At 40.9% G+C, this 24,335-nt stretch overlaps 1 protein-coding gene across 3 annotated transcripts in view; it reads left to right on the forward strand.

Annotated features, from left to right (window-relative positions):
* NAV3 (neuron navigator 3) overlaps positions 1-24,335 on the forward strand; it is an 812,431-nt gene that overhangs the window by 214,743 nt on the left and 573,353 nt on the right. For 2 of the 3 annotated variants that reach the window (XM_075932274.1, XM_075932283.1), the window contains exon 2: positions 4,717-5,116. In XM_075932274.1, the coding sequence (XP_075788389.1) occupies positions 5,045-5,116 (72 nt within the window). In that variant the 5' untranslated portion in view covers positions 4,717-5,044. Of the gene's footprint in view, positions 1-4,716; positions 5,117-21,205; positions 21,368-24,335 lie in introns of those variants that run through there. The other variant, XM_075932261.1, reaches the window with a different exon arrangement.

Below are 24,335 nucleotides of genomic sequence, written 5' to 3' on the forward strand. Positions count from 1 at the left end.
TGCTTTGTGATGCAACAAGACCTTTTCATTTATAAAAGTTAATTTTTAAATTGTCCAGGTACAGTAAGTACTAACAATAGTACTCAATATTGTTCATCTTATGTATATTTTTATTTAAAAGGCTTGATACAAACCCCCTGAAGTTTGAGAGCCTTTTCATTGACTACAGGGACTTTGGATCATGCCTCAAATAATGAATAGAAACATATTTTCCATATAGTGTAAAGATTTTGAATTTTTTTATGTGACTGTTTCATAACCTGCTGCACTATTGCAGTTGTAAAGCAAACACTTTCATCGCAGAATATATAGTATCAAATGGAATAAGTTATTTTCTCTGAGTTTTGTACAGGCAGTCCCCGGGTTACGTACAAGTTAGGGACTGTAGGATTGTTCTTAAGTTGAATCTGTATGTAAGTCGGAACTGGCGTCCAGATTCAGCTGCTGCTGAAACTGACCAGCGGCTGACTACAGGAAGCCCGAGGCAGAGTTGCTCTGCCCCGGGCTTCCTGGAATCAGCCGCTGATCAGTTTCAACAGCGGCTGAATCTGGACGCCTGGGACAGAGCAGCTGGGGTGATGCCGGGTAGGTCCCCGCAGTGCCGCACCTCGGCGCTGCGGGGACCAACCCGGCAGCACCCCAGCAGCTCTACCCCAGGCATCCCCAAGTCAGCTGCTGCTGAAACTGATCAGCAGCTGATTCCAGGAAGCCCGGGGCAGAGCAACTCTGCCTCAGGCTTCCTGTAGTCAGCCGCTGGTCAGTTTCAGCAGCGGCTGACTTGGGGACGCCTGGGACAGAGCAGCTCCTCGGCCCACCCAGCAGCACCCAAGCTGCTCTGCCCCAGGCGTCCTGATTCAGCCGCTGCTGAAACTGACCAGTAGAAAGAACTAAATGTTTCACATTTCAGTGGTTCTGGGAACAACTGCAACTTTACTACTCACTGAAACTCTCTGATGGACCAGTGAGATGGGACTTTGATTACCCTATTTTAACATGGATATTTAGGGCACATCTACACTGCAATGTAAGCTCAGGGTTAGTAAAACTCAAGTTAGCAGTCCCTGGGTTTGTTAACCTAAGGCTTAAGGATCTATACTTGTTTGTAATCCTAGGTGAGGAATTATTGAAACCTGGATCCAAGCCTGGAGTTCTAGGGTACGTCTAGACTACAGGCTTTTGTCAACAGAGTCTTTGTTGACAGATACTGTTGACAAAGCTTCTGTCGACAAAGAGCATCTAGACTACATTCAGTTCTGTCGACAAAGCAAGCTGCTTTGTCGACATGAGAGTGTAGACACAAAGGACAGTGTAGATGCAACAACGCCTTCTGTCGACAGAACTCTGTTGACAAAAGGCGTTATTCCTCACAGAATGAGGTTTACCACCGTCGACAAAACTGCCAAGTTTTGTCGACGTTTTGTCAACAGAACTCGGCGGTAGTGTAGATGCAGGTATAGTTTTGTTGACAAAAGTCCACTTTTGTTGACAAAACCCTGTAGTCTAGATACACCCCTGCTGTCTATACTTAAAAGCAATATGGTTTGAACTCTAATCCAGCTTGAAGCTGAGACCCTCCATCCCTGTGTGATCCTGGGACCTTGACTCTGATCAGTGGGTTAATGTGATTGGTGTGTAAATGGAATGGGGGTTAGGTTTCCACCTGAGTTGATCCCTGGGCTTACCAGTGCATGGTAGACATAACCATTGAGTTCTTAACCCTGTACTGTAATGGGCTTTCACTATGTGCCATTTTTGCATGCTTACTTTAATTCTGCTTTTGGGTTTATCCCTCCCCCTCTGTAGCCCCCACTGTTCATATTCATGCTTAAAAGTTCACCTAACATAGGGTGATATCCCTGCACAAGAAACACTCATGGTGTATTTTCTTAATGAAGTACCAGAGGGGTAGCCATGTTAGTCTGAATTTGCAAAAGCGATGAGGAGTCCTGTGGCACCTTAGGGTATGTCTACATTAGCCCCCTAGTTCGAACTGGGAAGGCTAATGTAGACATTCGAAGTTGCAAAATGAAGCCCAGGATTTAAATGAGGTGTAAAAGTTAACTTGTGGAATGAGGTGTAACAGTTAACTCGAACTAAGAACTTAGTTCGAGTTAATGTTTGACTGCCGCGTGTAGCCACAGGCAGTTAGTTCGGACTAAGGGGATGTAAAAATGGCACTCGGACAGGAAGATGCAAATAAAGCCCGGGATATTTAAATCCCGGGTTTCATTTGCAACTTTGAATGCCTACATTTGCCTCCCTAGTTCGAACTAGGGGGCTAGTGTAGACATACCCTTATAGACTTCACAGGGCTTGGGAGGCAGGTCAGTCCTCGCCCACAGACAACCTGCCAACCTGAAGCAAATTCTCACCAGCAACTATACATCACACCACAGTAACTCTAACTCAGGAACCAATTCATGCAACAAACCTCGGTGCCAACTCTGCCCACATATCTACACCGCGACACCATCACAGGACCTAACCAGATCAGCCACACCATCACTGGTTCATTCACCTGCACATCTACCAATGCAATAGATGCCATGTGCCAGCAATGCCCCTCTGCTATATACATTGGCCAAACTGGACAGTCCCTATGTAAAAGAATAAACAGACACAAATCAGATATCAGGAATGGTAATATACAAAAATCTATAGGAGAACACTTGAATCTCCTTGGACACACAATAGCAGATTTAAAGGTAGCCATCCTGCAACAAAAAAACTTCAAGAACAGACTTCAAAGAGAAACTGCTGAGCTACAGTTCATCTGCAAATTCGACACCATCAGTTTAGGATTAAACAAAGACTGTGAATGGCTAGCCAACTACAAAAGCAGTTTCTCCTCTCTTGGTGTTCTCACCTCCACATCAGCTGCTAGAAGTGGGCCTCATCCTCCTTGACTGAATTGATCTCATTATCTCTAACCTTACTCTTCATTGGAACGCTTTTCTTATGCCTGTATATTTATACCTGCCTCTGGAATTTCCACTGCATGCATCTGATAAAGTGGGTCTTTGCCCATGAAAGCTTATGCTACAATAAATCTGTTTTTTAATGAAGTGATTCTTGAGAGGCCTTGCTTCTACCATGGTAGAGGAACTGGTGTTCTTGTTAGTTTCTGTTAGTATAAACACATGAGTGTCAGAATCTGAAAACTACATAAGAATCCCTGATGTCAATCCATTTACTCCAGTATGTTCTGCCTTTTAAATCTTAGATCACATTTCCTCTTGCTGTGCTGGAGACTGATCTTCTGGCATTTGATTTAGTAGGTCTAGTAAAGACCTGCTAAACTGAATACTGAGGGCGCATCCAGTCATTGCCAAAGTTGGGTTAAATTATGTTGACTCCAGCGACATTGTTTATGTAGCTGGCTTTGCATACCTTTAGCTGACCTTCCAAGTCTAGTGTAGACCTGGCCTTAGGCAAAAATATAAAACAGAAGGAGGAATAAACATGGAGAAGTTTTAATTCTAGGAATGATTTGGAAACCATATGGTAGTGGGGAATCTTCTGTTGCAGTGGGAGCAAGGAGCAGCATTCAGACATAAATGATCTGCTATCGCATTCAGAATACTCATTGAAATTCTGATATGAATTACAGACAAACTTTTGGAACCTTGAGTGCATTAACTTCATTTCCAAATCACCATTACGCACCCAAATAAAAATACCCTGAACTTCAGAGATGATGAAGCTTCATGTAGCCACTTTTATCTAGGAGCCTAGCTATGCATTTTGGAGACTAATTTCAGACATTTATGATTTGAAATATTTGGCCTAATTGCATGTTGTGATTAATTGCATTGCAGTGCTGATCAATACCCACATACCAAGGGCCTTTGAAGTCAATGGGAGCCTCTCTGTTGACCTAACTGGATTTTGGATAAGGTTCCATATGAAAGAACTTTTTAATCTCATCTTACTGGATACAGATCATATGCTCAAATCCACTAGTTCTACTACTATGCATTATATTATACTCTCTACAGATATTTTTCATTTCCCACTAAATGATTGTCACATTGTGAATATTGTGCATTTAAAATACATTGATATTGCATTTAAATTTTTTATGTGAGCTTCATCCTATCCAATTCAGTTCAAATGCAGTTGGCTTTTAATTGCACTAAAGGTATCATTATTCTACTGTTTTATTGTCTGGCAAGCTTGAACATATATTTTTGGCTCTTTCAGTTGTTGTTAATAAAACATTGCATTTTGGCAAACAAATGTCACTTGTGTCAATTCCTTGTCCTAACTACAATCCTCTACGAACATTTGGTTTGTTTGGGCTTTTTATTACACTGGCTGGAGACTTAGTAATGTGAGAGTTGTTTCTTGCCTCATGACCCTGGCCTTGGCAATTGGAGTCTCACCTTCTAAGACAATGACCAAAAACTGTTCTGGGAAAGTACAAGAAAAGGATGTAGGATATTTATCTGTGCCTTTGTTCTGAACAGGTTTTGTTTGCTTCTTTCCTTGTACTCTGTGTAGAGTGGCACATGTAGTTCAAGAGAATGCTACTATATATACCCAGTGGTGGTGAGGTAAGCTAGTGGGTAGCTTCCTCAAACTATGGCTTTTTTCTGACAGCAAGACTGACTCTCAAAGGAGCTTTAGCAACTCCTTTCAATAATAGGAGAGAGAAATAACTAGAAAGGGCTATAACAAATTTCAAACTAATTTTTTTACATCTCTTTTTCTCAGCAGGTTCACAGACAAGATGTAACCTTATTAAAAATGGAAATCGGTGAAAGATAGCACTTGGAATTGAAGTATTGGATGAATGTTTCTTTTTTAATCTGTCAGCTTTTAAAAATGATATGCTGATTCAGACGATATGAGGAGTAAATTGCAAAGTTTATTTTCTCTGCTCAATGGATGGATTTTTTAATCATTCCTTGGAGTCAATGAAGTTCAGAGAAGGCATGTGATGGAAAAAGCAGCGGGTCTGTGTGTTTGTAGCTACCACATTTTGGATTAGTTTGCTGTCTTGCTGAACCAATTCCGTTTTGACGGGCAGCGCGTGAATGTGATGGATTTATCTTCAGAAATGAGCAAACATGGAAGGAATCCAATAAGTCACAAGCTAGAAGATCAGAAGAAGGTAAGATTATTGTTGATGCTAATTAGCTGTCTTTGAACTGCTTATACATTCAATTTGGCAGAACCAAATCGAAGCTCTTGCACAACTCATATTCTCATAGGTAAATAGAAAAGTGCTACTCTGGGAAGACTTAGTTATATCATCACTGTTTCCAGTGATCACTTTGTCACATTACACATTGCAACATTGTATTTGTGACAGCCATGTAAGCATTAGCACAGGGAATCCTGAAACAGGGCAAATGATAAAAGCCTATTTTTATAGTTGGGACTGTTACATGTATATTGGTACCCATTAAAAAGTAACATTTATTAGCAGATATGTGATAGCTACCCAAATTGTACATATTGCACACTTTTGGGCTGAGGCGGTTAATTCTCTGGATAAGAAAAAATGGAGGTCCATTAACTCACTGTGCTGTAACTTAGAATGTCCCATGTGTCTCAATAGGTACTTATGTAGCTGTCATGACTGACAGGTCTGAAGATTGCATGTGTGTCTGACACTCATACTGTGCAGATTGCATCCCGTTAGGTGTGACTTGAATTTTAAAACTGTACATACTTGTGACATGGCTGAACACTTGTGCAGTTCATGAGAATTCAAATGATTTCTTTCAGTATTCCGTTACATCTACAGACCTGGCATGTGTTACACAGAACCTGCATTTGCCACTCCCCTCACACTTTCTTTCAGCTGTGCTGGACTTTTGAACACATAGTAGAGCTACAGGATTGAGAAGGAGTTTTTCTGAAGATACTCCTCTTGCCTACAGGGGCTCAGTGGTGCTGGGTTCCAGAACTGACAATGGGGCCATTGTATCTTCAGAAGTTCTTGTGCTCTCACTTTACTGCTGGGAAGGTAGGGGAAGAGGGGAACAAGCTCAAAGAGATATGAAGGCCAGAGGGAATTGTTGGGATCATCTAATTTGGTCTTCTGCAGAACACAGGCCATAGAACTTCCCTGAATTCATTCCTGTTTCAACTAATGGGCTGGAACAGAAGTATCAGACTGAGGATAAAGGGAGAAAGGGCTGTTGCAGGACTCTTACCAAATCTGCAATTATCAGGGTTTTGTGGCCTTTCCACCACCTTCCAAACCCTGATATGGAAATAAGTGTCCATTTCTTACTGGAAAGAAATGTCACACATGCAGCTGCCTGGCTATGAAGCTTTAAGACTAAATTCCTAAGATCTTCATCTATGTATTGTTTGCACTACGAACTGTAATAACTGCATTTCTTATATTATTTAATCATACTGTTCAGAGACGTAGATATCTAAATAGCTAGGGATTGTCTTACTGACTTCAGTATGATGCACGAATTTGAATTTTGCACATCCTGATCAGACAGCAGTGAGATATCAGCATGAATAACTGGGTCCTGTAATGCTGCTATTTACCATATTTGGTTATGTTAAACAGTAAAGATCGTTTCAACTGTATTTCATTGTTCACTATTGTGCCTTTGTTTTATAAACATAATTTTCAGTTGGATATGCTTTTTATGTGCATGGTTTAGTCAATAAACACAAATATATGTATTTTACTTGCTTGCAAAAACATGTCCAGTATTTCCCAATTAACATAGCTATTTTTTGCAAGAAAGTCTTGTTTTGATGAACTACTCAGGTTACTTGGTATCTTCAAAGAACACCTGCTAGCCTCAGGCAGACAAAGGAAAGTATTTGAATGATTGCTGCAGCTGTGGCCTTGTCAAAGTCAGACTGCATGCACGTAAGGATGCACATGTGTACGTGCGGGTGTGAGGCAATGCTCAGGGAACTAATACAAGCTGCAATATCTTCAAGCATTGCTTTTGCACGCGACCTTGTGTAAGCTTGTAAAAATGCTTTCAGAGAGATGGAAAAGGTATACAATGCCATCCCAGAAATGACACTGCTTCATCACTCAGCAAGGTTCTGGCAAGTCTGTTTTGTTGCCAGTAGTGATTTACTGTTCCCTGTTTATTGTTACCTAAAGATGTGTGTGCACGGGGGTGGGGAGGACAAAAGGAGTCTGATTCTGCAATCTTTGCACATTTCAAGTTCCTACGGTACAAAAAACTATGAACATGCAAGTGAAACCTAAATTAGCAAATATTTGTCATTATATTTTATATTAACTTCCCTAGACCAAAATTTGAACCAGTGGGAAAGTTAAGACTAGATCTGTAATATATTGTTAATAATTTGATCTAGATTGCTGATGTAATTATATTATAAGAAGAAGTTTAATTTTTGGGACCTTTGAGATGTTAAGGGCCTGATCCAAAGTCCACTAAAATCAATGGACTTCACTGGATTTGGATTCTGCTTTGTGTGAGCATGGTTAAGAGGTTGTAGTTTCTTTTAATTCTGAAAGTGCTAGATCCTGCAGTCTTTACATAGGCACAATAACCACAGATGTCAATGGAATTTTTCTTGGCTACAAAGACTCCAAAATTAGGCAAATAAATACAAAAGTAACAGTAGCAGGGCCAACACACCCAATAATCAATGTAGAATTTTGTAGAATTACCCTACTGAATAAAATGTTAAACATAACAATAGGACTTTTAACATGAAAAATCCATTTTCTTTCCATCTTGTATGATCCATCATCAACAAAGCCAGTCCATGAAGCTCTTGGCCATACAAAATGATAGGAATGTGTACGTGTCTGCAAATTGTGCTGTCCCTCTACCCTTGCTGTTTTCCTTTTTGTGAGCAGGAAGATTTTCAATTTTAAAGAGTTCTGTTCTGTTTCCTGTCTACCTACTAAAAATGGAGCAAATGAGGAAAAGTGGAAAGTGTATTTAATGGGAAAACTGAAATGCTAGTAAACTCTCTTTTCGAGATTTGGTTTTGGATGGGTGACATAGCTGAGGAGAACGAATCTGAATAAATGTTGCAGATCTCTTCATGGAAGATGTCTTTCCCACCCTCCCTAACATATTTTGCCTCTTCCAAGTTCTCTTGTGTTGCACTAGGCCCCACCATTTACTATGCTCCACCTTGCCACACTACGTGGGTTTGTCTCTGAGGCACACCTGCTGCAGGGAACAAAGAGCAATCCATGGGGCCCAGCAATTCAAAGGGCAGCCAGAATCTCAGGCCCTTTAAATTGCTGCCGGTGTGCCATGTGGCACAGTCTGGGAAGGAGTGAGGTTTGTGGAAGAGGGGAGGGGGGCATGATACTGTCTGGGCAGTGCTGAAGGCTGCCTAGCCCCAGCCTTGTCCTTTCTGGGGCACAGAGTGGGCCCCTCCCCCACACCTTGCCCAGAGGCCCTGCAAGGCTGTCAGACCCACGGCTCAAAGAACACCTTCAAACATGGAGAGCTGAACACGTATGTATGATTGATGAGCCCAACTATCACTACTACTCCATGTGTCTCAAAAAACTGAGAAGGCTCCTGTGTTTCAACTGAGTTTTACAAAAAGCAGCATTTTGTCTCTGTTTCTGTAATCCCTGTGAACTGTGTACCTGAAGGCAAGCAACCCAACTGAGCAGGTAAAACTGACTGCAGGATGTCTGAGTCATCTTGGCTTATGCACAATATCCCTTAGGTGGCACATGACCAAGATTCATCACCAAATTTGGTTGGATCCTTAGGTTTCCCTGATCAGGCACCAACAGGGAGCATGATGTAAATGCTGATTCTGTGAGCATTTGTGTTTCAAAAACCATCTCCTATCAGGCCTATGATGTGTTTCCACTCTCCTCTTCCATCCCCCTTTCTTCCACAATGCCTCCCTGTGAAGTGTCTCTTCAGCCCCTTCTAGCCATCCGTCAAAACCCTCCTAGATGGATTCCCTGGCTCCCCGCTGAAATCATTCTGTGTGCTGCTCTGCTATGATTGTCCCAATCCTAAAGTCCATTTACTGTAGGACTAATGTGCAGGATTTAACAAACTGTTATAAAATGTGGAAACCGGTTTTAATAATTCAACAAATAAACTTGCCCTTTCCACACTTCAACCTGCTTTTGTTGCTATTTTAGGACCATGCTAATAAATATGTAAGCATTTTTTTTATATGTATTTGTTGTATTCGGGGGGGGGGGGGGGCGGTTAAGTTTCTGTAGCAGGTTCTTAATTAAAAAATGTTTTGACTGAGAGCTAAACAAAAATAACTAAGAAGGAAAATTCAAAGTATTGGTACTTTCCTTTTAAAAACATTTCCTGGCTTTATTTTGTTTTTTGTTTTTCAGTTTTATACATTAGTCCTACAACCAGTTGCTTTTCTTTCAGCTCGATGTTATCCTTTAAGCTCTCACTGCTAATGAGTGTTTGATACTGAATAAAACTCATTATGGAATACAAAGTAGAAGTTACACCAGAATGTCATCTCTGTCTGTTAGAAGGGACTCAGCTGTTTAGCAGTTGTTTGTGCTGGCAGATTTTTGTGTAATCAAATAGCTGAGATGAACACTGCTTTGTATGTACAAATACTATATTATTTTCTGACATACACTGGAGAAGGGGTTGGAAGAAAGAAAAGGGTGTTTGTTTAGTTTTGTTCTGATTGCCTTTTTTGTTTTCAATCTATTTCCAGCAAAATATAGGTTGTAAACACTGGAGTAATATAGTGCTTATTATTAATTATATAGAACAATGGTTTTTTACTCACCAAAAAAAGTGACATATTCAAGTCTCCCTGAATTTAGAATCTAAATAAATCTTACAAGGATGTAAACTTCTCAAGTAGATTCAATGAGGCCATGTTTATGCCTTTTTACTTCACGAGTGCGTCTAGACTACATGGCTCCATCGACGGAGCCATGTAAAGTAGTATACTTGGCATAGTCAAAGAAGCGGGGATTTAAATATTCCTCGCTTCATTAAAATAAAAATGGCTGCCGTGCTGTGCCGACAATCAGCTGATCTGGCACAGCGCGTCAGTCTGGATGCAGCACGGTCGACAAGGGAAGCCTTTGTCGACCACTCCAGTAAACCTCGTTTCATGAGGCATAAGGGAGCAGTCAACAAAGGCTTCCCTCGTCTGCCGCGCCATGCCTAGACTGCCGCGCTGTGCCAGATCAGCTGATTGTCGGCACAGCGCGGCGGCCATTTTTATTTTAATGAAGCGAGGATTATTTAAATCCCTGCTTCTTTGTCTATGCCAAGTAAACTACTTTACATGGCTCCGTCAACGAAGCCATATAGTCTAGATGTACCCAAAGTGATTATTATTTGTATTACAATAGGGTCTGAAGATTCCCATTCATAACTGAGGTCCCATTGTGCTGGGCAGTGAAAATAAAGCCCATCTCAAAGTAGTTACAATCTTATTTGAGACAAGACACAACCGGTATGAAGTAGGTGGGGGCCACGGAAAGGCCCCATGGTTACATAGCTTCGCTATTGAACAACTTGATAGTCCCCAATCACTTTTAATGTTTCTGTTTGTCAGAAATGAAAAGATTGTAACCAGCCTTCCATTAGAAAGCTTATTCTTGATCCCTCACTTTCTGCTTCATCAAAGAAAATTCTTATTCTTAGACTCAGGATAAAGGAGAAGTATTTTGGTGGCAGTAAATTGCTGGGTAAATAGGCCAAGACTTTAAGCTTTTTCTGCTCCTGTTGTTCTCTAGTAAAGTTTGAGAAACCAGCCCGTATCCATTGGTGGCTATTAAGTAATCAGAACTTGCCAGCCATGAGCACCATTATTTCCTAATCAAAATGTATCTAAATAATAATTTAGCTGCTCATGTCTTAAAATTGCTGCCTGTCAGTGTTTTCATCAGTGTGAACACCTTACGCTGGAGCTAGGGTGGCTTAGTGGATAAACACTGAATTGGGAAACAAAAGAAATGGGTTCCAGTCTCGCTCTCTTACAGATCTGCTGGGTGACCTTGGGATAGCCCAGGACCCAGAGAGATACAGCAAGAAGACACCTGATGCTGGTCAGTGCCAGTTGACTTGGGCTGCCACGGTTGGGGCTTGTTCGTAGCTGTGATGTCTGGTATTTTCTGAATTTTTCCCCGGCCAGGAGGCAATAATGCTGGGCACTTGGCAACCCTACAAACACTCAGTGCCCGGCCTCCCGCCCCAACGCCCCTACCCCCTCCGACCTCAACCCCCATGCTTACCTGGTTACCTAAGGCTGCTGGTCAAAAGACCTAGAGGAAGCAATGCTTTCCCCTGGGTCTTAATGCTCAACCACTCCCCTGTTCCTATCCCTGCACTAACTCTTAAAGGGGACATGCTTTTAATGCTACTTTATTTTAATTTTTCTTTTTTGGCTTATTTAGAGCACCTTTTTTTTTTTTTTGCTCAACAATGTTGGTCTCCCCCCTCCCTTTTTTCCCCCTTCAACAGAATTTTTCCCCATTTTTTTTGGTGGTGGGATGTTCGGTATTTTTGTTTAAACCATCTAGCAATCCTAGGTGTTATATGTAGACATAACCTCATGTGTCTCTGTTTTCCCTGACTCTTTGTCTGTATAGACTGTTAGCCCTTCAGGAGGAGTGTAACAAGGTGACCAGCGCCTCTAAGAGTCAGGGTACTGTGTCCAACCAATTCTGTTTCATCATCAGAATAAGCTGCAAAGGAGTCAGGAGTTTTCTACAAAGGACTGAGAGCGCTCAATTGGAAGGGAACTGCAGGCCCAGGAGCAGGGGGGAAGAGATGCAATTGGAAAAACCTCTGAGTCCCTGTGGCCTGCTTTGGTCGTGAATTTTGTATTTGAAGAATAAAACTGCACCGAAGGAAGGGGCTGTAAGACACTGGGCATTTTAGTCTTTTTTGGGCTGGAGAAACAAACCAGTGGCCTACAGTGCGACACACTCTCTCACTATTCATTTATATTTCATGATCCCACTTCATGACATTACAACAATAGTACTGTACACAGGTTCCTAAAAATATTCCAGTGAGCTGGCTTAAAAGGGAGCAGGCTTAAAAGCCAGGTCTCGGCACACACGGGCTCCCAGGAAGCCAGCTGCCTCCCCACTCTGCATTCTCTGCAGAATAAGCTTATAATACAGAGCCTGCCAGCTCTGCTTTCAGGGAGTCAGCTGTGTTGCGGGTGCTGCAGTGTAAGTTTTACAGTGTACGTTTTACACTGCAGATTCCGCAGTGTGTAACCATGTAACTGCTGAGATTTTCGGAGGTTACCCGGTTATCCATTTACATGCTTTTTTAACATCCCTAATAATTACAAACCTGTAGCTAGAATTACCTTTCAAACATATTAGAAATGAATAAACTGGGTCTTCTGCTTTCTTGCAGTATCTGACAGAATAAATAAGCCTCAACTATAAAAGCTTTATAGAGCAGTTGTAATACTAACATAGACTGGAGCAGAGACAAGGATGGTGAGAGATCTTTTATTACATTATAAAAACCTCTTCTGTTCATCCAATAAAAGATATTACTCACCTCTCTTGTGTCTCTGATACCTTGGGAAGAGCCATGACTACAACAACACTGCAGAAATTGGAACTCTTTATTTGTTTGGCATGTTTGTTGATGCTAGTTGTCTTGCTATGTTTTACATTTTGCTCCAAGTAGTGTGGAGCAGCTCTTGTTGTGTTTGAAGTAATAGGGACATTTTTCCTCAACTGCTCTGTAAGTTTGATGGCTGTTTTACTAATCCATTCTGTTGTATTCTCTTGAGTGGTAAACTCTTTGGAGGCAGGGATTGTATCCTACAGGGAAATTGCTTAGTGCAACTGTGTCCCATCGATTGAGCTGTCTGGGAGGTTCTGCAATACAAATTTAACAGCATTTCTTCTACTTTATTTGTATGTATATCAGATGAAATTCCCAGCGTGGTTTACCATCTTCAGTAAGTAATGAGCTAATTAGATTTCATTTCGCACCTTAGTCTTTCTAATTTTGCCCTGTATTCTTGTGTTATGTATTTATATTCATCCTTTGTAATTTGATCTAGTTTGCACTTTTTGTAGAACTCTTTTTTATTTTTAGATCATTCAAGATTTCCTGGTGAAGCCAGGGTGGACTCTTGCCATACTTCCTATTTTTCCTGTGTGTGGGATAGTTGGCACTTGTGCCCTTAATTAACTCTCTTTGAAGAATTGACAACTATCTTCAGTTGTTTTCCTCTTAGACTTACTTCCCATGGGATCGTTCCTATCAACATAAGCTAGGGATGTGAATGATTAACTGGTAAGAAGGGAGCTGTTTCAGTCCCGTGGGGCCCACTGCAAGTGTGTGGGGGGCATTCCATCCTGCCCATGCTGCAGACAGGGGGCACTCTGGCCCAGCTGGAGCAACCTTTGCATGCAGCAGGGGATGCTGCTCCAGGCTGGCCAGGGCAGGTGAGAGGGTCCACCCATCCCTGTTTAATCAGTTAACTGGTTAACTAATTAAATAGTGTTTTACATCCCTAATATAAGCATGCCTATCCTTAGGTAATTTATAACAAACTGAGTACCAAACCTGTTTAGTATTGTGCTTTATGACTGCTACATACAAAGGCTACCAAATGGTAATGTTAGTTGTGTTCTGTACTACTTAGTATCATTATTATTTATTGTTAATATTACAGTAATGCTAGATGCATCACTGAAATTGGCACCCCGTTCTGCTAGGCCCTGTACAAACACATAGTACACAAGTGCTGTCCTAAAGAGATTATTGTCTAAATGGAAGTAAACTGAAACCTGAAGATGAAAGGAAGTGTTATCTCCATTTTACAAATGAGGAACTTAGGCACAAATAGCTGTAAGTACTATTCCTGTCTGTTTGAGTTCACTACTATTACTCACATTTGCAGAATTAAGCATTTGCCGTATTAGAGGCCTACAGGGGTTATCAAGGTCACACATCACGTCTATGGCAGAGACAGGACTGGAACCTTTTTCTCTTGTAGCCCAAGCCAGTGATTTACACACCAAACCATATTTCCTCCCTCTGTACCTTAGGGTTATGGATTCTAGCTGTACATTCATGCTGTATTTGTACATAAGGGCATGGTTGCAAATTTTATTAATTTCCAGAAATAATGTTTGGGTACCAATATAATTTTTCCTCTAGTGCAGGAGTGGGCAATATTTTTTGGTGGGGAGCCACTCCAGGATTTTGGTAAGTAGTCAAGGGCCACACTTTTCTGTGGAGGGGGTGTGAGGTCTAGGTTGGAGGTTGAGTGCAGAAGGATGCACGGAGTAAGGGACGGTGCAGGAGAGGGTGTGAGGTCTGAAAGGGTGTTTGGATGGAGGGAGGGGATTGTGATCTGGGTCAGGGAATTGGGGTGTAGGGTCAGGGAGGGAGTGTGGGTTCAGGAGAGGAATCTGGCCCTGGGTGGGGTGTAGGAGGAGGTACAGAGTCTGGGAGGGAGTTGTCACCTGGGGCAGGGGTGCAGAGGGTTTGAATGGTGACCTGGGGGGAGAGAGTTGGGGTGCAGGAGAGGTAGGCGTGCCAGAGGCAGGTGCTGGCTAGGAGTTTATCTAATTGTCGCCTGGCCAGCAGGCTGTAGCACCCTCAAGACAGGCTGGGCTCCCTGCCTGTTGCAGCCCCAGCCCGCTTGAAAATACAAGTTGCTCCCTCCACGTGGCTTTCAACTCCGGGTGGGGGAAGAGGCTTATGCTGAGGCCAATCTCTCAGCTCCAGTTGTCTGGCAGTTTCCAGACAATAGGAGCTGAGAGATTGGTTGATTGTTTATGGCCAATAGGAGTTGAAGATTGGGCTGGAGGTGAGGAGATCGCATGAAACCTCCCTCTCCCTGCAGAGCAGGGAGCTGCAGGGACTGTGTTTTAAACTGTGGCAGCTGTGTGCCTGAGGGTCCTGGTAGAAGGGTCCGTGCTGGATCCAGTGGCTAAGTAGGGCGGATCTGGTCCCAGGCCGTATTTTGCCCAGCCCCGTCCTAGTGCCAAACTACAAAGGAGTGACTAAAGAACAGAGAAGCATTTAGGGAAAGTTTGTATTTTCTCTCTTGTCTGAACATCCTTCTCTTCCTCAGTTGCTGTTACTATTAAACGTATAAATATTAATTTTGATCAGTAATTAGGTGTATTAATACCAAGTATAATGTTGCATACCTACTTCATGGAAATAGAACAACTTTTGGTTGTTTTAGGAGAAGGAAAACATAGATATAACTATTTGTTTTACTAGCTACATGTCAGTGTTATTGTATTTCCTGTATGTGAAAATAGTATTTACTTAAAAATAAAGGATACTTTGTTTTTGTAAAATTGAACATTGGAATGACATAAATTATTAGTATCACAACATCATGTTCAAATGTGGTATAATTCTGTCTTAGGAGAGAGAGAGAGAGAGAGACACTATCTGGGATATCAGACTGCTTTTCAATGTTTTTAATATTACATTTCTTCCTGTCATCTTCATCTGTCAGCATCATACATTGCTATTCCCTTCAACTGAATTTCTTGTCAGAGTGACATAATATAGCTCTAGCCCTTAGGCTTTGCAACTCAGAGGAAAAGCATGCTAGCTTCCAGACTTTTTGCATCTGAAGGTATGCAGCAGGCCAGTTGTCCCTCCAGTCTAATGTTCATCATTCATGAAGAAAAAATTAAACTATTGAATTAAATGCAAGTCAGCAGATTCCATTTACAGTTTGGCTCATAGATGTTCTTTTTTGCCTGCCAGCTGATGGTTTGCTTCTCCTTTCCTTCTCCATTGCTTTCCCCCTTCACTGTAAACCTCATTCCCCCTGCTTGCAATACTCCTACCCATCCTTCCTACACTCTTGCGTTTCTCTTTTCCGTTTTCACTCCTGCAATGTACTTTCCCCTCTGCCTTCATTTTCCCAGTCCCTTACTGATATTAACTCCCCATCTATCATTCCCATTCCCTTGCTGCCCCTTTTTATATACAACATGGTCACAATGATGCAGGCCAGTATGCACATGGATCATTTATTTAAATGCCATATTCCTTCCCCCTGTATTTCATCTGTTTCTGTGACTTCTGTGTTCCTCAGGACAAGGTGTGTGTCTTCCTGTATTTGTACTGCATTTAGTACAATCTGGCCCTGACTTGAATTGGGGCCTTTGGGTAATACAAATGACAATAATTGAGGCAACAATAAATAGCAATATTAAAAATTTCTTTTATCGTATGCCTAAAATATTAAAAAGTATGGAATCTACATGTCTTAGGCTTTGTGATCTGGTTTCTACCCACAGATGTATGTTTGTGGGTAATTTGCCATCTTTATCTGTCAAAGTGGCAATTGCACTTTTCATAAATGCTTTCTCTTTTTCTCTTGTCATATTTGTTATATTTCATTTTAATTTATCCAGTCAGCATTTGAGCACAAAAACCATCAATGAAGAGAAAAGTTTGCCTCTCTCTGCTGTGTGTGGTGGCAAAGCCTCCATATACAGCACAGAAGGGATCTCTGAGGTATATGATGAGACATACCTGGAAAGGGGCTACTTTCAGCAAAATCAAACTGATAGGCTTGATCCTTCCTCTCTGCACCCAAAGGTCACTTCCTCTCACTTGATGAGCTCTAAGTGGCTTGAAAGCATCTCTCTTTCACCAACAGAAGTTGGTCCAATAGAAGAGATTGTCTCACCCACCTTGGCTCTCTACTTGTGACAATAATATTTGTTGCATCAGTTCTGTGAGTGACAGCAGTGATGCTTATAGCCACAAATAGAGGATCTAAGAGTAGCTGCCAATGGCCTGTATTTTAATAAAGGATTTTTAAAAAGCATACACACCCACAAGTTGCAGCTTAGAATAGATGAATTCCAGCAGGGTGTGTGAAAAAGGCCACATGGTATTTGTTGGCCTCAGGAAAGAGAACAAGAGGAGAATGTAATGCACAAACACATCATAGTTCTCTGGTATGACTCTGAAAGCTCTAATAAGCTCCAACAAAGCACCAACAAATCCTACATCTTGAACACTGCAGTGGCCACCACTGAAGAACAACATTTACCACAGTTACCATAGAGTAATTCTATGTGCTAGTGTTATTTCCCAAAACTTCCCCTGCACTTGTGGTAGAAATGGGTAAATACTGACTTTTTAATGGTAGAGACTTTTCATGCACCCAACTCCTGAAACTGTTCTATGCATCTTATTGTAAACTTCAATTGAGGAAAATTAAGGTCAAGATCTAAGCACGGTGATTTTGTTGCTTCTTGTGTTACATTTAGATCATAATCTCTTTAGGGCAGGACACTTGTTTGTCTTACTGTTCTGTGAAATACCTTGTGCACTTTTGTGAGTTATAAAAGAATTAATAATAATGCATATGCATTGCTATTTTGGAGTCATTAGTGTATTTCTCTCAAGAAGAATGGTATCATAGTGGGAAGTGAGTTCCATTCCCACTGCTACCAGCTTTCTGGATGATTAGATAAGTGACTTAAACTCTGTTCTGTCCATCTATAAAATTAAGAAATTTGTGACTCTTAATTCATTAATATTCACGAAAAGCTTTAAAGTACTCAGATGAAGGCCCTATATATTTGCGAAGTATTTTAAAATTATTATTATTTATTATTAATAATAACTATTGTTCTGGTAACTCCTAGGAGTCCTGCTCATAGACCAGGATCTCATTCTGCTAAGTACCTGTGGAAAAAAATTTAAAAAATGATCTCTGCTGCACATTAGATCGTCTAGTCTCTGACATTAAAATATTCCCAATTCTTCAGTAGAAGATGACCCCTTCCTTGCTGTAAAAACAAATGTCAATTGTGTAGCTATGTAAAGGAGTGGAGAAATTATTCATTGGAAGTTTTACATATTAACCTTCCCTCCCCAGCCATCTCCACCAAGGAGAAGCATATATCTTGATTCATGCTAGTTGTTATCCCATGTAATTTTTGGCCTAATTTTTTAGTTAGTTTCCCTGATTCTGTTTATTCAAGAAAAACATCAAACCAAATCTAAAAAATTAGTCACAACTGGGACAAATTACAGATCCATCAAGAAAACATCCACATTCTCTCCATCCCCGACTTTTTTCTTTATCCAGAGAACTAGCAAATCAGTTTGGTATGGACTCCCTGCTGATATCACCTTTTTTCCTCATCTGTTTTTATTTTTATTTTTCTTCTGTCAAAGGTAAAAGACTATTAAAGTAGCGAGAACTAGAGTTTCAGCTGAATTCTTCTGCAGCTGCAAACAGGCTGAAAAATAGCTCTGCCATAGGTAGTATAAGTCTTGCTCTAACAACTACTTGAGTCTCAAAAACAAAACAAAAATGATGTATGTGGCACCATCCCAGCCACCATAGATGTAGAAGCTCTTTACCCCAACATTCCGCATGATGATAGATTACTGGCCATCAGGAACATGATCCCCGATGATGACTCTGCACACTTGGTTACAGCGCTTTGAGTCTTTGTCCTCACTCACAACTATTTCCAATCTGGAGACAATTTATATTTTCAAGTCAGTAGCACAGTCATGGGCACTCGCATAGCCTCACAATATGCCAACTGATCTTGAATGGCTGATCTTGAATGTTTCCTCAGGTTTCCTCCCCTAGTACCCTCACTCTACTTATGCTGCACTGATGACATTTTCATCATATGAACCCATGGGAAGGAGACCCTTGAAGAATTTCACAGATATTTCAACAACTTCCACCCCACCATCAACCTTAGCCTGGACCAGTCCACATAAGAGATCCACTTCTTTGACACTGTAGTACAATTACATGACAGACACATTTCCACCACCTTATACTGGAAACCTACCAACTATTATACTTACCTACATACCTCTAGCTTCCATCCAAGATACATTTCCTAATCGGCTGTTTTCAGCTAGGCCATAAGATACAACTGAATTTGCACCAATCCCACAGACAGAGACAAACAACAACAGGATCTCTATCAGGTCTTCTTAAAACTAAAATACCCACCTGGAGAAGTGAAAAAACAGATTGACAGAGCCAGACGAGTACCCAGACATCAGCTTCTTCAAGACAGGTCTTACAAAGAAAACAACAGAATTCCACTTGTCATAACCTACAGCCGCCAAGTAAAACCCCTTCAACTCATCATCAGCCATCTACAACGTATCCTGGAAAATGAGCCCTCACTCTCACAGGCCTTGGGGGGGCAGGCCAATCCTCACCTATAGATAACATCCTAACCTGCAACAATTTTTTCCAGTAACCACGCAACACAGCTATATCATAATCATCCAGGAACCCACCCCTGCAATTAACTCTCATGCCAACTCTGTCCACACATCTATACAAGTGACATCATGACAGGACATAACCACATAAACCACCATATCAGAGGCTCATTTAACTGCACATCCATCAATGTGATCTATGCCATCAAATACCATCAATGCCCCTCTGCCATGTATGTTGGTCAAGCTGGACAGTCACTGACAGAGAGGATTAATAGACACAAATCAGATGTTGGAAAAGGTAACACAGAGAAACCTGTTGGGGAACATTTTAACTTGCCTGGACACTCATTAATGGATCTCAAAGTTACCATATTATTGCAAGCCAATTTAAAAAAACAGTTTGAATGGGAGGCTGTAGAACTTAATTTAATTTACAAGTTTAATACCTGCAACATAGGTCTAAACAAAAACCTTGCATGGATGGCCCGCGACGTTCCACATCTTAATGTCATAAAAAAACCAAGCAAAGGGTACTTAAGAGCACTTAGTACCCACTCCATCAGTTTCATTTAGCATGGACACTCTAGTTGACATTTTTTCTTCCTTTTTTTCCTTCTTTTTCCTTCCCTCCCTGCCCCCATCCCCTCTCTTTCTCTGTTACTTATTTGGAACTGGACCCCTTAACTCCTTTCATTTTAAGAAGTGGATTATGCCCATGAAAATTCATGATACCATCTGGATTTTTATTAGTCTCTTAAGTGCTGCAACACTATTTGTTGTTTTTTTTCAGTTCTTCCTTATCGAGGCGGTTAACGTTGAATTTTCTGGTGTCTGAGAAAGTCCAAATGGCAATTGTCCATCAGTCTGGTGATGCAATGGTGGAACTTAATTTTTAGGTCAACAGATCCCAGATAAAGACATTAAGGGAGCAGAATTGTAGAAAATGTTCCACTGTTTCTTCTGATCCAGAGCAGACTTCCTGTGGGCTTCTTTTATCTACTGTTTACTTCCTTTGTACGTTACCTGTAACGTATAATTCACTGTGAAATTCCTGTGCCACTGTATATCCCTGTACTTGAAGGTAAATTTAATTTGTATCTATATGTTACACTTTGTTATAAATATCTAACCCCTTTCAAAAATACAGTGCTATCTTTGTCTTATTGATTCTCAGTAATTGTTAATTCATCAGGTTGACTATATATAGCTTGTAGAGAAATCTGTTCTTAACTAATTTAAAACATTTTCTACCTATTGCTTAAAGTGACACCTTGTTCTGTAATCAGATGTTGAAATCTGATTGTCTCACAAAGCCTGATATTTATTTTATATACCTGCCTATTGCCTTGTAAAGTAAAGCAGTGCAGGACAAATATCAAGTAGGGGAGAGGAGAAAAAGAGGATACAAGAGAGCCTTTTAGAGAATTGGGATTTCATTCTTCCCTGAAAACAGATGGAGCTGGTAATACCAAGCTTTAGAGTAGCACTGGTCCCTTTGTAGAAAGAGCGTTATGGCTGTCAGTCTCAAACAGTGCTGTTTTTATGGATTCTACCAGTTGCGGAAGCCAGCTTGTACAGCAGCCCTGGCCATAAACAAATAGAATAAAATGGCACCAACAATACCCAGGAGTCAAGGAAGTCAGAGCTAACATTATTTTAGGTTTAAAAGCTGCTGTATATATATTTGACTTCATGTACAGCAAAATACCGTTTTCTACTTTATCCGATAATCTGGTGTAATAATGCAAAACAGTGCAGTAAACAGTGCAGAAATGGGCCCAAACTGTAAAATTGAAGTTTGGATCTGTCTTTCAGAAGTTGGAAGTTCAGATCGGGGGTTCATTTGGGCCCATCTTGAATCAAGATATAGGGTGGGGTTTTATTTTTTACAATTATGTTGCATTTCAAAAGAGTTGCTATATGCAAAGAAGACAGCTGCAAAGTACCCATGAGGTGGTCAGCACCTCTCTCTCCCTCTCCCTCTCCCTCTCCCTCTCCCTTGAATGGTTAAAGCAAGTCAAGTCATTCTTCCACAGTATACTCAAAGTGTGACTGCTGATTCTGACCAATCTGAATTTGAGTTGTCAAAAATCTTGTAGTGTTTTATTGATATGTCAGTTCATGGCAAAGCTAGAGAGGAGACAGACAGTTCTCTTTTGTTAGCAGAACAGCTGGCAGAACAGACTGGAAACTGCGCTCTTCAGGAATACACTTTCACCAAGGTAAGTCCAGTAGCAGATCTGAAAGTGCTAAATTTGTAACCCAAATTGTGCTGTTTTGTTGGGTAACATGGAATTTCAAGAGAGGCAAATGAAACAGTGGGAAAATCATTTTCCTTTAAAAGAGGGGACTGTGACTGAGGTGATTGCTGTGACAGCTGTCCAGGGAAATTGGAGGCAGCTCTATGTGGGAATCAGACACTCTACAATGGTCTAATTGTTTATTTTGTCTCATTTCATTTGTAATCAACTCCTCTCTTTCCTTAATGGGACTTTACTTAATAAAACAAGCAACTAAAGCGCCCATTTAGGAAAGAAAAGAATTCATTACCAGCATATAATACTTGTGAAAATGCTGCTCTAATACAGGATCTTAGAGCAATGCTGTTTTGATTACGTTAAATACTATCATTTTCTTTTCTTCCTCTTTTTCCCTTACACAGCATGTGTTTATGATTGCCCAGGGCTAAAGTTCCCAGAAATGCATTATTTGGAACAAAAAAGGACATTGCAGAAAGGAGAGATGGTGTTTTGGGGTCCGGTGTAGGGAAACATGCTTTGCTTTTAATATTTATTTTCTATATATTTTTAGGAATAGTAGATATTTTAGAACTCTTACTACTGTATATTGAGGTTAATGTTAGGAATAAAAAATAAGGGTGTAGTCTTTTGCTGTATTTCCCCAAATACAAATAAATATTTTTGATTATCTCACATCTTGTATCTAAGAAGGGTAGTGTGGCAAATGTTCCTGGCATATTCCACATGCAGCTTTAATACAATCTTTGGTTTAGTAAATTGCATTATAAATTACACTTCAAACGTACTCACCCAGTAGGTATCCATAAAGTGATTTGGATAAATAAAATCTATGGAACTGTTTGTAGTGATGATTCCAAAGTTAAAGCTTCATGTACGTATGCACTAAAATCCCTCTTTGTCACACTCTCAAGATTTAAGGGAGCATCCAAATGGGTGGCACAAAGGTCCTGATCTAAAATCCACTGAAATCAATTAATCTTTCCAGTGACCTCATTAGGTGTTGAGTCAGGCCCTTGTACTCTTTAGAGCAGTGTTTCTTAAACTATGCTCCGCGGAACACTGGTGTTCCGTGAACAACTCGCAGGTGTGCCACAACCTTGGCTTTGTTTTTGTTACTTCTTTGTTTTTGTCTTTTTTTGTCTGACATCAATTTTTATTTTGAAGAAATTTTTCGTAGGTATTCTGCATAAAAAAAAATTGTTTGGTGTTCCACAGTCTCAAGAAGTTTAAGAAATACTGGTTTAGAGGGCAATTGTATTTTCCTCATACAGGAGAGAATTTCTGGAACAACCTTCCAATAAGAGTGGTGGTGACAAAAAAAGCCTTACTGGCTTCAAGACTGAGCTTGATAGATTTATTGAGGAATCAGTATGATGACATTGCCTACAATGCTATATGGCCCCATCTGAAACAGCTACCGGTAGTAGCAAATATTTCCCATGGCTGGATATGGGACACTAGATAGGGAGGGCTTGAGTTATTTCAGAGAAATCTTGCCCACATATCTGACTAGTAGATCTCTTCCACGTGCTCAGGGTCTAACTGATTGATTGCCATATTTGCAGTTGGGAAGGAATTTCCTCCCCAGTTAGACTGACTGAGACCCAGGAAGTCTTCACCTTCCTTTGCAGCATGTGTCACTCGCTCATTTGAACTAAAATAGATGATGGATTCTCTGTAATGTGAAGTCTTAAAGTCTGTAGCTCAGCCAAGGTTTATTGGTCTATTATGAAACATGCATAATGGCCATCTGAGTCAGACCAAAGGATAATCTAGCCCAGTAGCCTGTTTTCCAACAGTGGCCAATGCCAGATGCCCAAGGGGGAGTAAACAGAACAGGTAATCAATAGGATTGGGCAGGTAAGGTTCTGTGGCTTGCAGTGTACAGGAGGTCATACTATACTATCTGGCCTTACAGTCAGTCTAGGATTGTACATAATTTTTTTAGTAAAATATTTATTAAAATTTGCAGGAGAAACATTTAATAATGCTCCTGTTTTTAAAAAGTCGTCTATTTAATTCTTACTCGTTTGGATAAAGATCTGCAGTTTGCATTAGAGATATGAAAATGAAACCATGTACACAGTTAATGTTCACGGTTACACTCAGGTTCCTGCGTGCACCGGCTTCTGAGGAGCTGACTCTCCTCCTCCCCGCCCCCCCCCACTTCCTGAGATACAAGGTGGGGGGAGGAGGGAAAGTGGGAGCTGGCACAGGCAGGGAGCCAGCTTTAAAGTCTAAGGAGCAGTATAGGGGGATAGGCAGGAGCTGGTACACACTGGGAGCTTACTATCCCCATTCACTGGTTCCTGGGGAATCAACTGCCACGCTACGTCTACGTCTACACTGGCTACGTCTACACTGGCATGATTTTCCGGAAATGCTTTTAACGGAAAAGTTTTCCATTAAAAGCATTTTTGGAAAAGCGCATCTAGATTGTCAGGATTTTTTCCTGCAAAAGCACTTTTTGCGGAAAAGCGTCCGTGGCCAATCTAGATGTGCTTTTCCGCAAAAAAGCCCCGATCGCCATTTTTGCGATTGGGGCTTTTTTGCGGAAAAGAAATCTCTGCTGTCCACACTGGCCCTTTTGTGCAAAAGTCTTTCGGAAAAAGACTTTTGCCCGAATGGGAGCAGCATAGTATTTCCGCAGAAGCACTGACAATCTTACATGAGATCGTCAGTGCTTTTGCGGAAATCCAAGCGGCCAGTGTAGACAGCTGGCAAGTTTTTCCGCAAAAGCAGACCATGTGTAACCACTGAAACAACTGTTCCCTTTGACAAACGAAACTCTGATCTTTCAACTTCCAGAGTACAAGCAACATAGCAAGTGTTATTTTGTAGGTTCCACAGAAGTGGTAAATATCGACTTTAATTGATGACTTCTTTAAGACCTGGCTTGACATAGTTCAGGCTGGGATGATTTAGTTTG

This window comes from Pelodiscus sinensis, chromosome 1 (genome assembly GCF_049634645.1).
Source record: "Pelodiscus sinensis isolate JC-2024 chromosome 1, ASM4963464v1, whole genome shotgun sequence".
NCBI lineage: Eukaryota > Metazoa > Chordata > Testudines > Trionychidae > Pelodiscus > Pelodiscus sinensis.